The sequence below is a fragment of the Cervus elaphus genome, chromosome 3 (assembly GCF_910594005.1).
Source record: "Cervus elaphus chromosome 3, mCerEla1.1, whole genome shotgun sequence".
Lineage (NCBI taxonomy): Eukaryota > Metazoa > Chordata > Mammalia > Artiodactyla > Cervidae > Cervus > Cervus elaphus.
Window position 1 is genome coordinate 25,924,356 of NC_057817.1, and position 21,100 is coordinate 25,945,455.

The window sequence follows — 21,100 nt, forward strand, 5'->3', positions numbered from 1 at the left end:
TTTCGTCCTGTTCTCTCTTTGTCTTTATTTGATATGACAAAATATAGTTTCAGGAAAGATGTGGAGTTAATAAATAGTTGGACAATAGCGATGGGCAGAAGGACACCGAAAGTCGTGGCAAGGACTACTGGGCAGCCAGGAGCCTCTAGGACCTTTGTGGGGTCTAGCAGCAGGGAACCCCAATAGTTGAGCTAGCTAGCGGTCTGAGGCCAGGGGCCTGAGAGGGCATGCAGAGAGCGCAGGCTGGACAGGTTTCCGGGTTTTGGGGTTGGGGGGGGTGCAGGTTTAGAGAGCTTAGGGCAACCGAGGGGGCCCTAGGCAGACAGTCATCTCCCCCTTTCATATGCAGATTATTTTTAAAAATGAGCATCGAGTTGAGTGGCTACAAAGAAGCACCCCGAGATGGTGCCGGGGTTTGCCAAGTACAACCATGCTCTCACCAAGCCAGCAGCCTGCCTGGCCCGCCTAAGCCGGAACAAAGGAGAGGGCGAGGCCGCAGGGTCCGGGCGTGGGGCCTGCCGCGCCGGCAGGGCCCACCTGAACCCCGGCGGCCTACGCTGGGGCAGGAATTCTGAGATGCGGCCCAAGTCAGGTTCGCTCAGCACCAGCTCCTGTGCCACAGCCGTCTGAGGGTCCCCTGCGGAACTTGCCCCGGACCTCGGTGCTGAGCAGAACTGAAGGGAGTCCGGTCGGCGCGGGTAGCCCCGCGGGGAACCTGGGGTCGGTGGGGATGCGCAATGCCAAGGGAAAGAGCTTTTGTCTGAGGTGGGGAACCGGCGCTCCAGCCCCCGTTCTTGCCCCCAAGATATCTAGAGAGGAAAAACCGACAGGGAAAGGCGCGGGACCGAAGCGGGCTCGGGGTGCTCTCGGCGGGCCTCCCCGATGCCTCTAGAGAGCCTCTTTGCTTTTCATTTTGGAATCTTTCTTCCACTTCATCCTGCGGTTCTGGAACCAGATCTTGATCTGTCTCTCGTTGAGACACAAGTTGTTGGCGATCTCTATGCGCCTGCGGCGAGTGAGGTAGCGGTTAAAGTGGAATTCTTTTTCTAGTTCCAGAGTCTGGTAGCGCGTGTAACTGGTTCGGGACCGCTTGCCGTCCGTCTCTGGAATATAAACCCCCCCCCAAGCCAGGAAGGGGTGAATAGCGTGCAGCACCCCAGCGTCCCCATCCCAGCCCCAGGCCCCCACCCGCGGCCAGAGGGAGAAGACGCGAGCGGGGCCGGACAGGCCCGGCGGGCCGCAGGCGGGCCCGGCCCAGCCCAGCCTGGCCCCGGGAGAGGAGCCTCCGCCCAGGCAGGAAACTTTCCGCCGCAGCCTTCACTCAGCAGCCGGAGGGGCTGGGGGTTGGGGGGAGAGGGAGACCCAGGCTCGGACCGAACAATAAGCACCCTCGAGATCCGAGCACCGGGGACCCCCCTCCCGCCCCTCCCGAGTCGCTGGAATCCTCCGGAGCCTCAAGCGGCGGCCGAGCCGACTCCGCAGGGGAGGGAGGAGGGACCGCGGGGGGATCCCCGCTCTGGAGCCCCGCGCTCCTCACCCTTCAGATCCCTCTATTTTTTTAACTCCCTCCCTCTCCCCCAAAAATTGAATATTGCCTTTTATACACGTTTTGTTCCTATGATCCAATTATGTCGTCGTAAATTTGGGCGCACACAGCCTCTAAGCCTTTTAGTGGACAGTTTTACGAGCCATTGATGCCTGGATCGTAAAATTTATGGCCGCAGGTTTTTTTTCTTTATTTGCCCCGCATGGCCTATAAAACCCAGGCGGACCCGAGCGCGCAAAATGAAGTCCTAAAGTTTACCGTGGCTCATGTGCAGTTTGGTCATCCACGGGTAAATCTGTGGCGCGGCCGGTGGCTGGCTCAGTCCGGCAGGCTGCCCTGTCTGCGCCTGCTCCTCTTTGATCTCCCCACTGCTCTTAGCTCGCTCCTCCAGCGCTGGGCGAGCCGCCTTCTGACTGTACATCCCGGGGTTCAGAGGAGCCGCTTCATCTCTGCCCAGAGCGTGTCCCGGAGCGGCTGCGGCGCTGCAGGCGGGGCGGTCGGGGTGAGCCCGGGGGTTGGCAGCCATGTCTACCCCGTGGAGAGAGTTGGAAGGCGCAGGCGGTGGGAAAGTGATGCTTAAGTCCAATCCGCCGTAGCAGTACCTGGATGCCTGCACCTCTGAGGCCGATCCATAGTTCCCACAAGTTTGCATGTTATAGGCAGGGATATTGGGGCTCTGCTTATAGAATGAATTGGCTACGTAGGAGCTCATGGCGGGGAGGGCCCAAAAAAAATTTCTGCACCCTTTTTGATTAAGGGTGATTTGTGACTCTTTGAAGTTGAGGGGTTTTTTGTTCTCCAAAGTGCACAATTTATAGGTGGAGATATCTCTTTCTTTATCCTATGCGCTCTTCCCAAATAAGGGAGCCTTAAATAGAGTCACGTGACTCGAGCGGCCACTCATAAATTTGGCTTGATGACCTCCGGGAGGTTAGTGATGGAAGCCGGCGAAACGCATCTTGATATGTTGGCAAAGCCCAACCAAGGGGGAGAGGGAGTGAGAGAGAGAGAAAAAGAGAAGGGGGAGAAAAAAAAAAAATGGTTCTTGGAATTGGGGGGTAGCCGGGACAACAAGCCCACAGCGACACCTGGTGCTTACTTGGAGGAATTGCATCCTGGCTCGCTGGCTGGCCTTCAGGCCTCTCTGGATTTTCTACCCTGTAGAGGAGAAGCTGGGTGTTGCTGCAATAAACTCCAGAAATGGCCTTTTAAATTGTATTTAATTTTAACGGGAGATAAGGCTTCACCAGGGTGCGCAGAGCGTTTTTTGGTAACGGATAGTCCCATCCTCCACAACCCTAGGGAGTTTCAATGTTCAAAAATGGCTGAGAAGGGGATTGAGGTAGGAGAGCCCCAACCCAGGTTGGAGGTGCCTTATCTCAGGTTCTCTAAATCAAGGGTCCAGGTGCCTTTCCTTTGAGGCCCCAGAGCCCTGATACCACTGAGGAGGTGGCTATCAGACCGAGAAAGTGAACCCAGCCTCTGGAGAGGTAGACAGGATGCCCATGAGGAGTGGTCCTGGGTGGACAGAGCTAGATAGAGGGCTCTTGGGATTAAGATTGCTGGGGACTTTGGGGGTGAGCCTGGAGGTAAGGAACCAGGGGAAGATAGGTAGTCCTCCTCATCATGCCAGGGACTCCAGAGTGACATCAAGGCAATTTTCAATTGTGTGTGGGGGTGGGTGAGTGGCTAGCTGCATAGGTAAAGAATCAGACACAATGAACTGGAGGACTGCTCTGCATCCCTGTGTATGACCCTCGTGTGGTACCTATGCCAAGTATTTTGGGTGGAAAATATATGTTCATTGAGGGCATGGAGAAGCAAAATCCAAGCTTCCACAAATATTATATGAGCAGGGCAAAGGAAGAGGCCTGTTTTGTGCCCTTTGGGGAAAAGGCCTCTGAACTAGGCTTTCCAGGGACCTGGGTTCAGAAGGTCCAAGGGAGAGCAATTTCTGAGCTATCTGGAGGTCTCCCAAAGGACCTGGCTGGGGCAGGGGGATGGGGGTGGGCAGGGCAGGCGCCTGGGCTACCTTCACAGCCCGACACCAGGGCCTCGGCAGCCATTCGGCCCCTTTCTGACCCCCCTCCCCTAGCCCCAAGTCTTATTCTTTCCTGCCTGCCTCTCCCCAGGAAATCTCCGCCCCTGCCAGGAGAAGCCCCCCTTCGGCACCCCCCCCGCTGGTGGAGGCGCTGGAGGGGGCGCTGGCGAGGATCTGGAAGGTCTGGAAAACTCTGGCGGATTTTTTTCCCTCCGGGAGACCCCCTCAATACCTCACCCCCTACATCCACTCAGGTTTCTCTGGCTGGGCTTTGGAAAGACGGCCTGAGCGGGGGAAAGGCTAGGGTCTGGCTGCGCTCCTCACTGGCCTAGTTTGAGGGGAGAAGAAACAGTAAGGAAAAGACTGGGGCTGGAGAAGTAAGGAAGAAGGAATTTGGTCCCGGCCACGTCAGGAGTCCCAGAGCAGGCTCAGTTTCCAGGCTTTCTTTTCTGAGATGTCCTTGAATCGCTCAGACCCTGCCGAAGGACTCAGATCCCGGCGGTCTTTTTCCCCTCGGCTCTCCGCCTCCGCCACGTTTCGCAAGAATCCTGGCGCGGGCCGGGGGCTGCCTTGCTGGCTCCGGCGCCTCCCTCCCTACTCCGGGGAGTGGGCGGGGGCGACCTGGGGCCTGGATGATGCGGCCTTTCTGGGCTTTGGGGGTCCGGGGTTCAGAAGCCGAGGACCCCAAACTACCAAAGGCAGGAAGAAAGGCCTGTGTGGGGCCGGAGACCAATGCGGCCAACCCGGGGTCCCACTGTACCCCCAACCAAACCCATCCGGCCTTTTTTTTTGCGGTTTGAGTGCGTTGCTCTGCGTGGGGAGCCCGGAGAGGCCTCCCAGCCCCCAGTGCGATCCCCGGGAGAACCGCAAGGCCGGGATCGGCGCCGGGCCGGGCCAGGCGCGTGCAGGGGGCCGGGGGCTCGCAGGCGGCGGGCAGACGCGGGAGCGCTCAGAGCCTGCTCCAACTTTCAGCCTGAGGCCGGCGGGCGAGCGAAGTAACAGAAATCCCGATATAAACTTTTAAAAATAATATCAGTTTTATTAAATATTCGAGAACGGATCCAGAGGTCGGATTTATACAGGAGGGTAACACGAGGGAATTTTTTTAATTTATTTTTTTTCTCCTACTGGCTAAACAAACGTCGTTCACTTTCTTTTTGTAATTTTCCCTCTTTTTTTTTTTCCCCCCTTTTAAAGATGGGATTGGAACACGGACGGTGCTAAACATAAATATAAATACAGAGACCACAAATACAGCTAAAAATATTCACACAGAAACGGTCACAGTTTGTAATATGCCATAATGACCCCCAGGATTCTTTAAATACAATTCGCCTGGGCTGGGCATTTGCTGGGGCAGAGGGGCCGGGCGGGGGCTGCGGGGAGGCCCTGGGGGCTGCTGTGGGGCCCCCGACGCGCCCTCCTCGGGCCTCCCGCCCTCCCCGGCTGCCAGGCCCGGCCCTGAGGCCCGGGAGCAGAGGCCCCCGGGGCCCGGGAGCCGGCTCTCTGCGCGGGGGCGGGGATGGGGGCGCCGAGGGGGTGGGAGGCCAAGTCCTCGTTTGGAGGGAGATCTGTGGAGTCTAAAGCGAGGTTCAGGGACGAGCCCCAAGGCCTGGGCGGGGGAAGGGGCCTGCAGACGAGCCGAGAACGAGCTAGCGAGGGAGCGAGGAGGAGGAGGCGCCTGGTGAAAAGAGTTTGTGCGGTGAGGGAGGGGGGCGTCCAGAGTTGACTTTTCAGGTCCATATTTGACTCCCTAATTTTGTCTCAGGGAGTCCAAACACATCAATTGTGCCAGTGATAAATATAGAGTGTGTGATTAGGAGGGTATTGGGGGGGGGGGCGAGGGAGCAGGAGAAAGAGGGGTGGCGGGGACAGTCCTGGTCACTCTTTCTGCTTCTCCTCTTCTGTCTCTTCCCGCTTTTCCTCTTTTCCGCCCAGGCTGTCGGCTGCGGCCCCTCCGCCGCCCCCTGAGAGCGTGGACGTGAGATTAGACTCTTTTTTCCATTTCATCCGGCGGTTCTGGAACCAGATTTTGATCTGTCGCTCGGTCAGGCAGAGCGCGTTGGCGATCTCGATGCGCCGGCGCCGCGTTAGGTAGCGGTTGAAGTGAAATTCCTTCTCCAGTTCCAGCGTCTGGTACCTCGAGTAGATCTGGCGACCGCGCCTCCGGTCCGCTCCATAGCCGACCCCTAGAGATCCGGGCACAAAATACGCTACAAACAATCAGCAAGGCATCCTCTGCAGATGATCTAGCCTAGCACAGCCCTGACCCTCCCAACTTGGCCAGCACTCACGGGCCCCCTCCGGCTCCAGCCTTCTCCCCTCTGCTTTCCCCACCCCCACTGGGGGTACAGCCAGGATCCTAACCTCATTCAGTCCCCCCCCCCGGGTTGGTAGGTGTGTCCCAAAGAAAGGTGTGTGGGGGGTGGGGGGACAGAACCAAGCAGGAAGCTGTAACCTAAAAGCTGATTTTTAAGAAAAATCTCAAAACACTGGGGATGAGGCCCCATTCTCAAGGTCTGGGCTCCCCCATCTCCCCAAGCGCCCTAGCTCCTGGAAACTTCTCCCCACTTCTCTGTCCCATTCTCTCCCCCTCCCTTCTCCTCAGTCTGACTCGACTTTGGGGGGCTCCCCCACCCCCTCCCCTCATCCCCTGCCCTGTTCCTGCCCCCTCAACTCGCCTTGGAGCCCTCCAATCCGTCAGGGGCCGAGGGGGCCAGGCCCCTGCAAGCAAGCAGGAGGCGAGCAGAGGGGGCAGAAGAGGGGGCCCTGTCTCCGCGTCGGCGAGGAGACGAGCGTGATTGTTTTTATGGGGCCATAAAAAACTCTCTCCGCCCGTTCTTCTAGGGAAGCCGGTCATAAAGCCAGTTCAGTTTATTTAATTTATATCTCGGAGCTGTAAAACTCACCACTGTGCGAATTCATTCGCTGCATCCAGGGGTAAATCTGGATACTGGCTTTCTGGTCCTGGGGCGCAGTCCTGCCCTGCTCAGAACTAAAATCCTGAGCGATTGAGGTCTGTGTGTTATGTCCTAAGGTGTTTTGTCTGCAGTTTGAGAGCATGTCTTTCTCCTGGTAAAAGGAATTAGATCCATAGTCATACGGCCCTCGGCTGGAACTGAACACGACATTCTCCTGTGGCGAATAAAAGGGAGTCGAGTAGATCCGGTTCTGAGCCACGGCCGCTCCATAGGTCGAGAAATGCCTCACTGGATCATAGGCGGTGGAATTGAGGGCGACGTTGGGGAGGACGTCCTGGCCCCCGGCGAGGTGGCAGGATAAGGAAGGGTTAGTGAAGTAGGAATTCATCCCTTTGCCTTTACCTGGTCGGGCTATGATTTCTTTAATATTTATTTCTGTCTCCAGTTTGTACTCGGAACTAGATGGTTATAGGGACGGCTCCAATCCAGGACAGACAAAATGACAAAGTCAGCTGACCCCCTCCTAGCCAATCGCAAGCCAGATGTCAAGAAGGGGGAAAAAAATCGCTTCTGCTTCTGTTGATTCCCTAGTTGAGACTAAGTGTGTGCTTTGAAAGTAAGACTTGGATTTCTTTTAAAAATATATATGTAAGGGAACTGATTTGAAGGTGAAGGAAGGGTGAATGTCCGCGAGCAGGGCCTTGGGGCCCAAAAAAGGAGAGTTGCACTCCCAGGAAATCTCTCAGCCCCAGCTAACTTTGCTGGCCACAGGAGAAATCTCTGTATTTTCAATCTGATTTCATCTTTTATATCTGCCCTCTTCTAAAATTACACTTTGATTTCTCCATAGGAGGAACGCCTTCCCAGTTCAGGGGGTTCCCCAGAAATCTTACAGGAAATCCTTGTTTGATACTCCAAGGAGAGAGTTCCCATCTTTAAACCAGTCTATTTTTACCCAAATAATTTTTTTAAAAAATCAAGAATGGAAAGAAATTGCAAAAGACATGGTGCTTAGAGGAAGGAGAGTGTGTCTGAGAGTTGGGGGTGGCGGGGGGCATGTGGGGAGCCCCTAAATCTAAAGAGGGAAGGCTGAGACTTCAGGGTGCAGTGGCAGAGCTGAGGTGTGCAAAGGAGCCATGCATCTGCTTCCTCTTCCTCCTAGCCCCCCTCTACCTCCTCCTGATCAGGAACCCCTTTTTGGGGAAACTCTTGTAGCAGTTTTGCCTAAAAGGGAAAATTTATTTGAAAATATCATAGGAAAGGAAGAGAAAGAAGTAAAAGGTGGGAGAGAGAGAGAAAAAGGAAGAAAGAACTCTGAGAGTCTTTCTAGACACATCAACTCCTGTTTATGTTGGTGAGAATTTATGATTTGGAGCCAGCCAGGGCCGTTGGGGTAATTCACATAGCATCCAGCCAAAGAGAGAAGGCTGGTGGAGCTCTGATGGACACAGAGACACAGAGTGTCTTGCAGCCTCAAGCCCCTGCCCTCCTCGGACACTGTCCTGCCAAGGGAAGTGCCCCTGGACCTGAGCTCTCTGGGGCTTGGAGATTCCAGCCAAGGTTTCCTGGGGCGCTCTCTCCCAAGGGCCAGCCACACCTGGTGGGGCCAGGCCTCTCAGCAGCTCCCTACCCCCATTTTCTTCCCACCTGGGGGCTGAGAAAAAGGAAGAGAAGGTTAGGAAAAGGCAGCTGAGTCCGAGGCTTCTGAGGAGCCGTAGTGGGCGAACGGAAACAGCGGAAGGTGTGCAGATGGGCTTTTTCCTCCTGATTAATCCAAACTTCTTTTGATATTGTAACATAGGCCGAAAATGCTCTGAGTTGACAAAGAGGGGGGTGGTGGGGCAAGCGAAGGGAGCAGAGGAAGCTCATATTTTCCCCTCACCATTTTGGGGAGGGGGAGAACTGGCTATAACAAGAACCCGGATGTCGCCGGATTTTATGATCTTTTCCTTCTGTGTAACAAAGCGGAGTAATCAATGGGTAGCAATAAAGCCATAAACGGGACTACACTGGGAAAAAAACTCGTTTATTCATCTTCTGTAACGTTAAGGTTTCCCTGGAGTGTCGCTAGGGGGGAAAAATAAAGTTTCGAACCCAAAAGCAGACAGTGTGTAGGAGCTGATGGAGACAACATGTTAGTTAATACATGAACCTCGTTACGGGATGGAAGAGTCTTCCTGCGAGACAATTTGTGTTGGCTTTTAAAAATACAGCCCCGTCCATCAGAGAGGAGAGAAACTTGTTGGTGTTTAGAAGGGCAGGGGGAAGGCCCCTATAATTATAAAGGCTCCCTCTCTTGGACCATACTTTCCTCTTCCCCAAGGAAATGAAGGTGAAGTGTAGAGGAGGATTCTTAAACTAAGAAAGAAATTTTGAGATGAGTTGTCTCATTTTGGGGTGTCATGGCAGGTACACAAACAGACACCAGCAAGAGCTGCTTTTCGCTCTAGAATCCAGCTGTCCTCGAATTCATGGCATGCCTGGGCAGGGGTTTCCAACAGCTGGCTGGGGCTCCAGGCCCCCTGGAGGGCAAGAGGGAGAGGGAAAGAGAAGTGGGGAGGGGGTGGAAGGCCGAGGGGGCTGAACTAAGGAACAAGTCAGTGCCCCCCTGGACACCAGTAGCCGCTCTCAGAGTTCCCAGTCTCAATTCTGCCCTAAGGATAGCAGTGTAACACGTAGAACAGGCCGGAAGAGAGAGTAAATTCCCTCCCCGCCCCCCCTTCAGAGAGAGATTGCTAGAGGGATAAATCATGTCAGTGATATTTCCTTCAAGATATTAAATTGTTGCAATGTACAACAAATTGAATGATGGAAGATAGGATGTCTTAATGAGGTTTCGCTTTCAATGAGTGTTGATTTTCTATGTATTTTTAAATCTCTTTTATGGGTGGGTGGGGGAAGGAAGGACCTTGGAAGAAAGAAGGGGCTTCTGGGGAAGCATGTGCAGCAGCTCCCCAGCAAGGACGCTTGGGTTTGTTTCCTTGAGCCCCTTATAAACCAAGTGTGGAGAGGAAAAGGGTGCCCAAGTTGGGGAGAGTCCCCTTTGGGGCCTAAAGGCAGTGGGCGCGGGGGTGGGCGCCCTGAGGAGCAGAATGTAAGTCTCAGCCCCGGAAAGTTAAGTGTTTTATTACGTCCCTAAACAGAGGGCAGAGACTGAAAGGTCTCGCCAATTTATAATGAACAGGAACCAGCTGCTGGGGGGGAAAGGCAGAAATGCTGGAAGAGGGGAGAAGGGGAAGCAGAAATACAAATAAATTCTGCCACTGCTTAAAGACTTTCAGCAAAATTAGTTTCTAACACACTTTTCCCCCATCACCTTTCATTCCTCAGGAAAGAAGCCTTCTTCCTTCAGTTAGATCTTTAATTATGCAGCTGAAATTTGCTGGAAGGATTCGCTCCAAGGGGGGAGAGCAAGTCAGATGAGCCGAATCTTCCCTCCATTGGATTATATTTTCCTTTTCTCATTTCATGTTAATTTTATTTTTTTGGCAAAAGAACGACTGTCTATGGGGGGAAAGCTGGGACTTGGGTTTTTCTAAATATATTTATATTTTCCTGTTAAATTTGTCTGAAAACAATTATGGAAACTCATCAGCAGAAGCAAGAACAGATGTTTTATTAAAACTGCAGTTGAGCTCTTGTAAATATGCACAAGTCCTGGGAAGGAGGGGGGAGAACTAGTTCTTTGTTTCTATAAAACAAGCCTAGAGAAATCAGAGAACACCCCCTCATCAGGCCCGCAGGTCTCCGACTTGCTCTGCCCCTTCGGCCTCTGGAGGGGGGCTGGCGGCAAGAACGGATTTTCGCTTTCGGAGCTGGAATCAGTGGATTCAAAAACAGAATTCAAAAAATACAGAAAAGGAATAAAGGGGGAAAGTTGCCGCTCCCTGTCCCAGCAACCAAAACACATGCTTTTCATGAACACTAATTATAGGAGAGAACTCATTGTAGGCACCCTGAGCCTAAATGGGGGGCAGTCATTGGTCGGGAGTCCCCAAGGGTTGCATTGGAGGCTGGACACTGGAGGGTTTCCCAGGGCAAGTGTTAAGGCTCCTATTCCAGCCTTATCCTGCTCCAGACTGGGGGTTGGGGAACTGTGTAGCTCTGAATTGGGGAGGTTGACTGGGACTGGCCTCTGGCCCTGGAGGGGTTCATGGGTGGGCCTCAACTTGCCTGCCTTTGCTTTCCACTCTGCTCTGGGAAATGTATTAATTTCTTGGGGAAGGGTATGTGAAGTGAGAGGCATGAGATCTGGAATTTTTTTGGGGGGCCAGTCTTCTCCAGAGGTCCTGCTTAGTTTGTGTTCTGCCAGTCTTCTCTCTCTCCCCAGATCCCCCAACTCTGTGCCGCTGTCTGTGACTCACCCAGCCTCACACACAGATACATACACACTCCATTCCTGGCTGCCGGCGCCACCAACTGCAGCCCGGCGCCTCCGAAGGCTGCTCAGGGACGCGGGCACTGGAGCCGCAGGACTCAGCACTCGGCCTGAGCGCCTGGCTGCCTGGAAGCCCCTACAGCTGCCCGGCCCACCCCCTGGATCCTTGACTTCCAGGGTGGGAGAGGAGCGGTTGCCCCACTGGCCCCTTTTGTGCCACTGGGCGAGGGCTGAAATCCCTCTTGCAGAGAAAGCTGAGTTTCAATAATTGTTCAGCTCACCTCACAATAGCACTGTTTGGTTAAGGCTTTGCTGTTCTAGAATGACTGCTCAGTTGGCCCGACTGGCTTATGATAGGATTTTATTTATTTAAAAATTAAAAAAATAAATCCTACTCCAAACGCCTAGTGTTTTGTGTAAGAGATCCTTTGATCTCCACAGAATGCAGAGTAAAAGGCTTGCAAAGAGAGTTTCCTAGTCCGTCAGAGAACCTGAACGCAAGGAACTGGGTCTGCCTGGGGACACCCCAGCATAGCTGACCCAAGGAGCCCCCAACTTCTCAAAGATCCAGTGGGGAAACTGTCTGAGCTCATACCTCTCCATACACACATTGCACTGCAAAAAAGAATGCTCTTTCTCCTTTCAAAGTTGAGGCATGGAGACACTTGGAGAAAAGTGAAATTTGACACACCCAGCCCGGAAATGGATCCCATTTGGGGGTGCTGATATTCTGGGGACAGGGCCCAGGCTGGCCAGCTGAATGGAGCTGGGGGGCAGCAGGGAGGCGGGACGGAAGAAAAGGCCAGATGGGGCATGTCAAGCTCCTGAGAACTGCCCCAAACACCTCAGAGGCCTGCGCTTTTGAGCTGAGAGGTTGAGAGGCTGCCCAAGCTGCTTTTGCTTTATTTGCAATTAAACAGAGAAGAAAGGTACCTGGAGGGGCTTGGCTAACTCACATCATATTTTCTCTTCTCCTTCTCTCTTTCCAGATTTCTGCCTGACCTTTCTTTACCACCACGCCACTTAATGCTGCTACCATCAGCAGACACAAACTCCCACACCGGCATTTGTTTGGCTTCTTTGGCTGAAGGTTAAGAAGTACAGTAGGTCTTCAACATCTCTGTCCCACTGCACTCAGCCCTGAGCTCCTTTGGGCCCCCTCTGGAAGAAATCATTTCTGGCTTTGGGGGCCTGGCCCCCAAGCCTCCCACCTCTATCCCAAGCAGCTATCAACTGAGGAGGGGGCATACAGAGAGCCTTCAGACATAGTGTCTCATCCCCATTGGGAATGGGGAGGGAATTCAGACCCTGAGTGACATTTCAGGGAGGGAAAGCAAATAGTCCTGCTTGGCCCAGGAGGGAAAATTAAAATCCAGAACACTCAGAATATTTTTGGCCCCCAGAATGAGAACAAAGGATCCCCAATTTTCTGGCTTCTCTTATATCCCTCCATGCAGAGTACTGCTTGGATCCATTTTGGAAGTTTTGAGAATGGTAAAATTCACGAACAAGAACGCGGCATTTATGACGTCACAGTGACTTGTCATGAGGAAATTGTAAATTTCATAAAAGTTACTACATACAGCAGGAGTTTTGTGTGTGGGTTCCCTGCCTGCCCTCACTTTCTCTCCCCCCACCTGTCCCCTTCTTCTTCCCCTGGTCTAAGTTCTCCCACTTGAAAATAAAATGTCATTATGTTCTGGAACAATAAGCCAACAAGAAACACTGTCCTCATTTCCCTATAAATAATTTTATCCTTTATTGTTTGCAGATCTGAAAGAACCATTTAATCTGCGCTGGCGAAAAGAGGGAGAGAGATGGGGAGGGGGGAATTAATTTCAGAAACGAGAATATTACTTACTTCGATGATACTCTTTCAGATTTGATAGCCAGGAGCAAAATTAGAGGCGAACAGCGGCCTCTCTGACTCTACACCTGGCGAGATTGGAGATTTATAGGATCTTTAGTGAAGGAGCAATTTAATTTTGTAGGATTTGCTTAAATTCACTGCTATTTTGGGGGGCTGAGAAGGGAGGGTGATGAGGAGAGCGACATGCTTTATCTAGCTTTATGAATCCGCCAACATTAGCCTGATTTAAAACCCAACAACCTGTGTCTCAGGGAAAACTCCTGCAGAAAGGAGTGGGGTGAGGGGGATTCGGCTTTCTCAATGAGTGTGGCCCCCTTAACTGAGCAGTTGCCAGGGGAAAGGAAAAAAAGCTGGAGGCCAGGGGAGGGCTGCTCTGTCTCTCCACCACCAGGACACCCGGAGGTTTATGGTGTCCCCATAATTCCCCCGACCCTATAAACAGCTGCCCTATTTTAGGACGATTTCTGCTTCCTCCCCTCGGAAAGGGAGAGTGAGGGAGGTGGGAACGGCGGGAGCGGGGTGCCGGAAAGGGGAGGGAGTTCAGGATAGCGCCGCACTTTGTTCTCCTGGGTGAGTTTGCTGTTTGGCGGGTTTCTGACGCAGGGTGGCAGCAGACAAAACAAGTAAACAACTCACAGACACAATAAACAGGGGCGGCTGCAGCGCCGTGGCAGAGGCCGTGGGCTGTGGTGAGGAGCACACTTTGGGGGTAATGTCACCCTGGCACTCGGGGCCGCCAAGGCCTAAAAGCTCAAGGCTGCCCTTGGTGCGAGAGAAGATGGGAAAGAGCTGCACGCCTCGCACCCGTGGCAAGTCTGGACAGGAGATTCTGGGGAGGAACCTGATCGCCTAGGAGTGGAGTTAAACCCCCGCCAGCTCCTCTCCCATCCTTACTTTCTTTCCTGGGGGTTTTAATGGACATTTATACCCCAGCCTCTGTCTTTCCTTGGGCCCAGAAGGGAGAAAGAAGACTGGTTAATTCTCAGCCCTGGCCCACACTCAGTGCTCTAGGCCATAGGCGGTCAGACCAAGCTTCAGCTATCTCTCCGGCTTAGGTAGTAGAGGATTAAAATAAAGTCCCACCAGTAACCAGATCTAGGTTTCTGGCGAACTTTGAAATCCCCTAGTCTGCTCCACAGATGACACAGGCAAAGCTGAGACCCTGTGAGCAGCCAGAGCGAGCAGGAGTGGGGAGATAGGCATTCACCGCACCCCCATCCGTCTGGCTGGCTTTCTCCAGCGGCCTCTCCAGGCACCTTAGTCCGTCCACAGCCGCCCCAGATCATTGCCCAGAGGCCACCTTATTAACCACTCCAATCTTCTCTGCGGCCTCAGCAAGGCTTCGAACACCAGGGCCCAGCGACTGCTCAAAACTGCTCACAGGCATGCCTCACCCAGCAAAGTTTCCCACCGAACTCACTTTCAGCACAACTGGGTTCGCCTGCTCAAACAATCCTGAGTTGGGGAAGTCTGCAGGGAGGTGTGGAGAGGAAGCAGAAGGGAGTCAATCTTTCCCCAGCCCAGCTGCTTGGACAGCGAAGGCAATAAGATCCAAGAAAACCTTTGTGGCATCTCTCGGTTACGGATACCCGCATACTCCGATTCCAACATGAACATATTTTCAGCAGAGCACGCACAGAGTGCACCCAGTGCCTCCTTGAGCCCAAGCCCATCTAGTGAGGGCTAACAAAATTTCGCACGCACATAAAATGGTGTTTGAGCGAATATAGGCATGGTAATACACAATTAACCACTGAGGAAACATGAGTCTGTATATATTCGTGCAGAAGTCTGCGCCCGTACATTTGAGCCTCTATCTAATAAACGTATAAAGCTACCAAGCCTGGTTTCTGAACACAACAGCCAACCCAACAAGGCCGCCTTCTCCAAACAAGGTCGCATTCTTCGTGGGGATCACAACTGTCAGACCAGGGAGAGAAAGGGTTTGCTCTGCCCATTTCTCCTTAGTTAGGAGCTGGCGCATAAAATACAGCCCGTGGCAGGACTGACAAAGCCCCGTAAGGGACAGGCCTGAGGTACCCAAAGAGTGGACTCAGTGGAGACTGTTGGGGGCCCCGGGCTCAAAGGAGTGTCACTAGACCCTGACCCACGGATTCAGGGCTTCTGCCTGGCCTTAGCTCTGGGTGTGCAGAGTCCTTGAGCCCAATTCTATTCTCAGCTGCTCTGGCTATTATTAGATAATCACAGCAGTGTCCTCCTGCTCTTAGGACCTTGTCCACAGGGAATTTGGCCTGCAAGGAGGCTGAGGGTTGCCACGGGTGGCCCCTTTTGTGCTTCTGTTTGAGTGCCATCGAGGGAGAGAGAGAAAGGAAGGAAAATCGAAAGTAAGGAGGGAAGGAAGGGGCTGGCGTTTGGGGCTGGGTTTTTCCCCTGGCCAGACTAGAAAATGGAAAACTAGGGCCGGTCACTGCTGCTAGACTGTCTCTGCATCCCTCTGGGTCCTGAGGAGAGTCTAGGGGTGAAATGAGTGGGGGCCTGCAGGACCCTAGCCAAGAAGGGACAGAGAATCAATGTATAAAAATAATATATAAGGACATTTCAGGATGGTGCTGCTAAGCCGACAACCACCAACCATACCACTGTGAAATCTCACCAACCATTTTGGTTTGGTTAGATCCCTGTAGGCCGATGGTGATACCCCAGCCTAGCCCAGGCCCACCCCTCCAAAGGGAGGGGGTCCCCTCTAGTATTCCAGGTGAATCCCCACTGGCCCGAGTGGCCGAGTGGCCTTCTCCGGAAACTGTTGTCCTGGGGTGGGGGGGTGAACAAAGACTTGTCCCCCTCCCCCAGTCAGTGCGGCCATCTGCTGCGGCGGGGGCAGACAAAATACAGCGAAAGAGAAATAGAGGCCTCACCGATCGGCGGTTCCCAGAATACGCCAGGAGAAAAGCTCCCATTTTCAGGCCTCCGGGGCCCCTCCACTGGCCCACGGTACTCCCCTCGCCCTTTGCAGGTCGCACGGACTCGGGGTCTGAGCGGCCGCGGCCTGGCTCCCCGGGGCGTCAGCCCCAGGGCCGCGCCGGGGCGGCGAGAGAGCGCGCGGCAGCCGGAGCGGGCGGCGGGCTGGGCCCATTTGGGGAGAGCCAAGCGCTTTTCTCGATCGTAAACAAGGAACGCGAAATTAGCCCCTCGGCAGACGCCTCTGCCGACACACACAAGTCCTATTGGTGGGGGGGGAAGGGGGAGAGAAAATGCCATTTCTTCCCCCGGGAGAATACCTCCCAGGCCTTTATGTCGGCTGCGAAAGGGGAATTTTGGGGGGGCAGGAGAGGAAGGGAAGGGGATTGTGGGGGGAGGGGAGGGAAGATTCACAGTCAACTCGGGCCCAAGAGGTTTGATTTGAATGCAGTCGAACTATATTTTTTAAAATTTGATAAAACAGGTTATCTCCCCCCCACCCCCCAGGCGACCAGTCTGGGTTTAAACAGGAAATCGAGGAGCGGTCCCCTCCCCCACTCGGGCTTGGCGCAGAAGCCCAGTCACGCGTTTGGGAGAGGGTGGGGGGTGCTCTTGGCTCGGGCTGAAGGGGACTCTGGCCCCTAGACTCTCGGATCTCTCCAGAAATATGCACCCTCCCCTCCCCCAGCTCTAGGGTGTGTCTGCCTTGGGTGTGTAAGCGAGTATGTGTGCGTTGCCCTTTATAAACAGAAGCTCACACATATAGGGGCCGCCTCGGACCCAGGCCAGGGAGCAGGGCGGGGACATATATCAAGCTGCAACACATTCAGGGCCACGTACATTTGGAAGAAATTAAGCCACTGTGTTATGAAACCATATGTGTTGGGTTAAGACTATACAACACGCCATTAGCACCAATTATTAGGAAGATCCCCAGCGCCCAGGACCCTCCGGGCCGCCCAATTCTGAGTCCCGACCCCATGAGCCAGCCGTGCCCCAGCCGTGCCTTGAGACCTCACTACCTTTGCTCATCCAGGAGGCCCTGCCGGCGAGGCCTGGTCCCTGTCCCCACCCATTCTAGGGCCTCTCCAATTCCCACCTCCGCCCCAGACAGGGCAGATCACAGCCCAGAGCAGCCAGGCGACGCGGGTGAAGCAGTCCAGTTGGTATCCTGGATGGGGTAGCCGCGGGTGGGGGTGGAGAACGCCGGGCCGGGGGGAGGGGGGAGAGAAGGTAGATTGGCCCCCATTCTCCAAGCACAAGATGGCTTTTGAGGACCGAGTCTCCACCCCCACCCATCCACCCGCAGTGCAGAGCACCTCCCCTCTTTCCATCCGCTCGAGTGGGGGTGGAAGCAGGGGGTGGGCAGACGCTCTCTCCTCCGCTGACGCGCACCAGCCACCAGCCTCCCCCCTAATTGCCAATTAACTGGCCCCGCCGCCCGCCTAGCTGCGCTCTCTTCCTGCTCCGCTGCCGGGCCCTGGGCCCGCACTGCGCATGTGTGAGCCCTAGCGGTCGCGCTCTCCGGGAGGGAGGGGGCTGCGGAGCAGGGAGGGGGCGCTGGAAAGTTTGTTTGGGGGTTGGGGGGCTGACTCTGCTCGGAGGGCATTGGTTACAGCTTACAGGTTCTCTCTTCTGCCCTGGATTTTGAGCTCCCGAGCCCCCTCTGTCCCAGTCCCGTTAGCCAAGAGGCCGCAGATCTATAACAGGTAAGGACAAGGTCCGCGCACTAGACCCCGGCCTTGAGCCCCACGCAGTCCTCTGGCCCCCCGACCCCCAACTTCAGCGTACAGTGACATAAGGACAACATACTTCCCCCCACTACCATATTCCAGTTTAACCCAATTTCTCCACCCCCCCCCCCACTTTTCCTCCCCATAATTGCCACGCGCCCACCCTCTCGCCCCCTCTCCTCTCTAACCAAGACAAGCCGTTGCTGTCCTTATCTTGAAACCGCCACCCAGCTACGGACCATTAGTTACATATTTGAACCAATAAGGAAGCACTTACCGGGCGTTGCTGTCACTCTCCCTCTCCCTCTCTCTCTGCCTCTCTCTCCCACTCTCTTTCTCGTCTTTCCTCATTCTGTGCCGCTGCCGAGCCTGTCTCAGCTCCACATACATATATATGTATATATATATATATATACTTTACAGAAATTTCAAAATAAAAAAGAATAGTCCCAATAATTAAAAAAGCCAAATAAAATTAAGGAGAGATGCAAGAAGGGGGCAGGAGGGAGAGCTTAGGAGAGGGGAGGGGCTGAGGCATCTGCAGCTCCCTGTCTCAACTCCTGCTCCCGCATTCCTCCTGCCCCTTGGGGGGCTAGAGGGTCGGGAAGGGAGAGAGGGGTGCCCTCTACTCCAGACTCTCCCCCCCCCGCCCCCCTCCCCAGGTGCTCCCAGCTTCCGGCAACTCCAGCTGGGAGGAAAAAAATTAAATGAGGGGAGAAAATAATTATTAATCAGATTAATAAAAAAAATACTAGTAATGAAGGGAGCGCCCAGCGCAGGTTTCCCTGGCAATGGTTAGGCTCTTACAGGGAGGACTGTTCTGCGGAGCGCTCCGAACGGACAAACCACAATAAAAAGTTCACGTTCATGGATGGAATCCACATGACTTCTTGTGGCCAATCCAACTTGTGAGTCGATCGTAAACTTTTATTACTCAGCTGTAAATTTTCTGCAAACAACCGGGAATGCGATGCATTTGTGTAGCGTGTGCAAATGGGCGCCGCGGTCGCCATGTTTACCCAATTCTCTCGGAGAGGGAGCATCCCCCGACCCCCACCCCACCCCCACCCACCGCCCACTCCCCACGGGCCGGGTTGCTCCTGGCTAGCGCGGAAGGGCGAAGGGGGGACGTGACAGGAGACAAGGAAGGATTCTGGCGCTGAGTCGGCTGCCTCCCTCTGCCATGCCGAATTTTACATATTTTCCTTAATAAATGGGGTATTAAGGTTGGCTCTGGGGGAACCAAAGCTTTGCAAAGATTTGTGTCATTGGGGCAGTGACGGCCGGCCCTGCGGCGTGAAGGGACTGAAAAGGGATGCTAAGCCTACCCCTGTCATTTTTTTCTAGGAAGAAAACAACATCCTTCCCACTGGGGCGTAGGGGAAGCCCCCCACTCCACCCCAGAAGGAAACAGGAGGGGCAGGCCGCTGGAAGCCTGATAACCAAGACTGACCTGGCCATGGTCTGAAGAGCGAGAGGGTTTAGACCGGCCCTGGGCAGGCCTGCGGAGGCAGCTTGGTTGGTGGGGGGGGACGAGAATGGGGAGCAGTCTGCAGAACTCCCAAAGTGCCCCTCACCCCCACGTTCTTTTCTCCGAGAAAGTGACATTCACCCCCCCCCCGCCCCCCCCAAGGACCATCCTTACTGTCAGATCTCCTCAATTCCTAGGTTCAGATGGCAGCTTCCTCCTAATCTTTTTAGAATTAAATATAAAATTAAGGCCTATGATCGATCTTAGTTCCCAGTTCTTTTTCCTGTGGGTGCATGGTCCTAGGAAGCCTTTTCCTGTCTGGTCAGGTGGCCCAAACCCATCTGCCTTTTTCAGAAAAATCCCAGTGTCTGGGCAGCTAGGACACACCTTGCAGGCCCTGAAAAAAGAATCTATTCTTCCCTTAAATTCCACCTTCCATGCTAAACACCAGAGCACGGGAGACTCCAGACCCCTGATTTTGGCAATGAATCCAATGTGAGGGAGCCCAGAATAAATTCCCCCATAGAGACTATTTGCCAACCAGTCACCACCCAGCCACTCTTCCCAACCAGCTGGAGATTTGAAGGCCCAAAGCTCTTCTCTTGGTTCCCTAGTCGTGTTGGCATGGGGACTGCCAGGGCTGGGTGCCCCACCCCAACCAACAGGGGGTCCCCTCATCCCCTCCCCAAACTTCCTCCACAGTAAGTGAAGCAGTTCTCTCAGCCGGATGCAGGGACCTCGTTTCTTTTACAAACCCACCCATAAATTTTATAACAGGTAGTTAAAAATTACGACAAGGAAGCACTGGCCCAGCTTTTCACAATGGGCCTCGGGGAGAATGGGACAGCTCTGCGGGCAGTTCACCGGAAATTTTACTTCTAGTCTGTGGCACAACCTGTCTTAGAGTTCGCTTTAACTGGCACGGGGTGACTTTCTCCAGCACACAGCTGCTGGGGCATCTCATTTGGGGAAGCTGAGGCTGGGGAGGCCAATCCACTCTCCCATCCTAGGGTCCCCCAAGGAGCCTTTTAGGGCAGTTATTACCTCCCTCATCCTCCGCGCCCCCCCCCCCAGATCCCCTACAGGCCCGCAATTCCCTTGGCCTCTACAACGAAGTGGGGAGGGAGAGACAATGCCGAGTTTGGGTTTTTTTTTAATCCTGAGAAACGAATTTGCCCCCCAACTTAATAGCTGCATTATCCTGTCTCTACGGTTGAGATTAGAATAATAAATTCAAGGCGAAATGAGCGAGATGCTTCAACTCAGCATTTTGAAAGCCACTATTTTTCACAAATCACAAATAGCTTTCGGAAGCCACTTTGATTGGCTAATAAAAAAGTAAAGAATGGGAGAAAGTCCTAGCTGCTGCAGCCGAATGGTCCCCATTCCGGTAATGGGACGGCGGGAGTATTTGGGAGGACGCGTTTCTAAAGAGAGCGCATCCCCGCTCGCAATTAAGTTCTCCCATAAAACGGGTTTTGCCTCCTTTTCTCTCCAAACGAGAAAACAGAGGCGGTGGGCACCACGGGTGGGGGGGAGCGGGTGCTGTAAGAGGGCGGCTGGAGCTCTCTGGGTTTGGCCCACCCGATGCTTCGCATCTCAAGCGATGCTGGGCGCCAGACGCACCCCGCCCTCCGACGCCGGTCTTGGGGCCACGGGCATTGCTGCGCACGGCCGGGGTTGAATGGGGCATTGGGTGTGGGGAAAATTCGGTGAGGTTCTTCGAAGCCATTTAGTGTAGGATCAACCCACTCGGCTACTGGGCCAGCGATTTTTTTTATTAATAGCAAGCATAATTCCACATTTCAAAATGAAACGACCCTCGCCGGCCCTCGGAGTCTGGACGCCCGTGGGAAGGCCTGAGGTCGGAGCGAAATGCTCTCTATTCGGGCCTCCCCGGCGGGCTGCCGGTGTTTCCCCGCAGCAAACAGGGTTACCTGGCTGGCCCCGAGACTGGCAGCTGGGACCCCAGGTTCCGAAAGATTTCCCCCAGAGCTGTTCAAAGCTGTTCCCGACTGCCCGCAGCCTGCGCTTCCAATCGGTAGCCTCGCTCGGGCCGCAGGAGTCCCCTATTAACGACGCCTGATCCAATCCTGTATTCAAGACCACTTTGCGTGGGAGCCAGGGACCCAGACGCGGGTGAAATTACACAAAACTAGAGTCGACCTGGGTGTAAGTCTGGGAAAATCATTGAATGGGAGAATAGAGGCTGAGAGAGTGA

At 54.1% G+C, this 21,100-nt stretch overlaps 2 protein-coding genes and 1 long non-coding RNA gene across 13 annotated transcripts; 1 reads left to right on the top strand and 2 right to left on the bottom strand.

Annotated features, from left to right (window-relative positions):
* On the bottom strand, positions 1-2,340 carry HOXC5 (homeobox C5). The gene is made up of 2 exons (XM_043882242.1): positions 1,805-2,340; positions 1-1,103 (listed from the first exon to the last, which is right to left on the bottom strand). The coding sequence occupies exons 1-2, from the start codon at positions 2,256-2,258 to the stop codon at positions 889-891; spliced, it is 669 nt and encodes a 222-aa protein (XP_043738177.1). The 5' UTR covers positions 2,259-2,340; the 3' UTR covers positions 1-888.
* Positions 2,341-4,600: 2,260 nt separating this feature from the next.
* On the bottom strand, positions 4,601-18,212 carry HOXC6 (homeobox C6). 10 transcript variants are annotated; one of them, XM_043882217.1, is made up of 4 exons: positions 17,686-18,212; positions 12,748-12,821; positions 6,497-6,722; positions 4,601-5,776 (listed from the first exon to the last, which is right to left on the bottom strand). In XM_043882217.1, the coding sequence occupies exons 3-4, from the start codon at positions 6,648-6,650 to the stop codon at positions 5,469-5,471; spliced, it is 462 nt and encodes a 153-aa protein (XP_043738152.1). In that variant the 5' UTR covers positions 6,651-6,722; positions 12,748-12,821; positions 17,686-18,212; the 3' UTR covers positions 4,601-5,468. The 10 variants fall into 10 exon arrangements, with proteins under 10 accessions (XP_043738152.1, XP_043738130.1, XP_043738138.1 ...); XM_043882195.1 differs by having other exon boundaries at positions 6,497-6,842; XM_043882203.1 differs by lacking the exon at positions 17,686-18,212 and adding an exon at positions 15,633-15,753 and having other exon boundaries at positions 6,497-6,842.
* Positions 13,942-19,127, top strand: LOC122680658. 2 transcript variants are annotated; one of them, XR_006336743.1, is made up of 4 exons: positions 13,942-15,101; positions 17,294-17,384; positions 18,208-18,316; positions 18,756-19,127. It is a non-coding gene; the product is annotated as an uncharacterized LOC122680658 (long non-coding RNA). The 2 variants fall into 2 exon arrangements; XR_006336742.1 differs by lacking the exon at positions 13,942-15,101 and having other exon boundaries at positions 16,036-17,384.
* Positions 19,128-21,100: the final 1,973 nt, after the last annotated feature.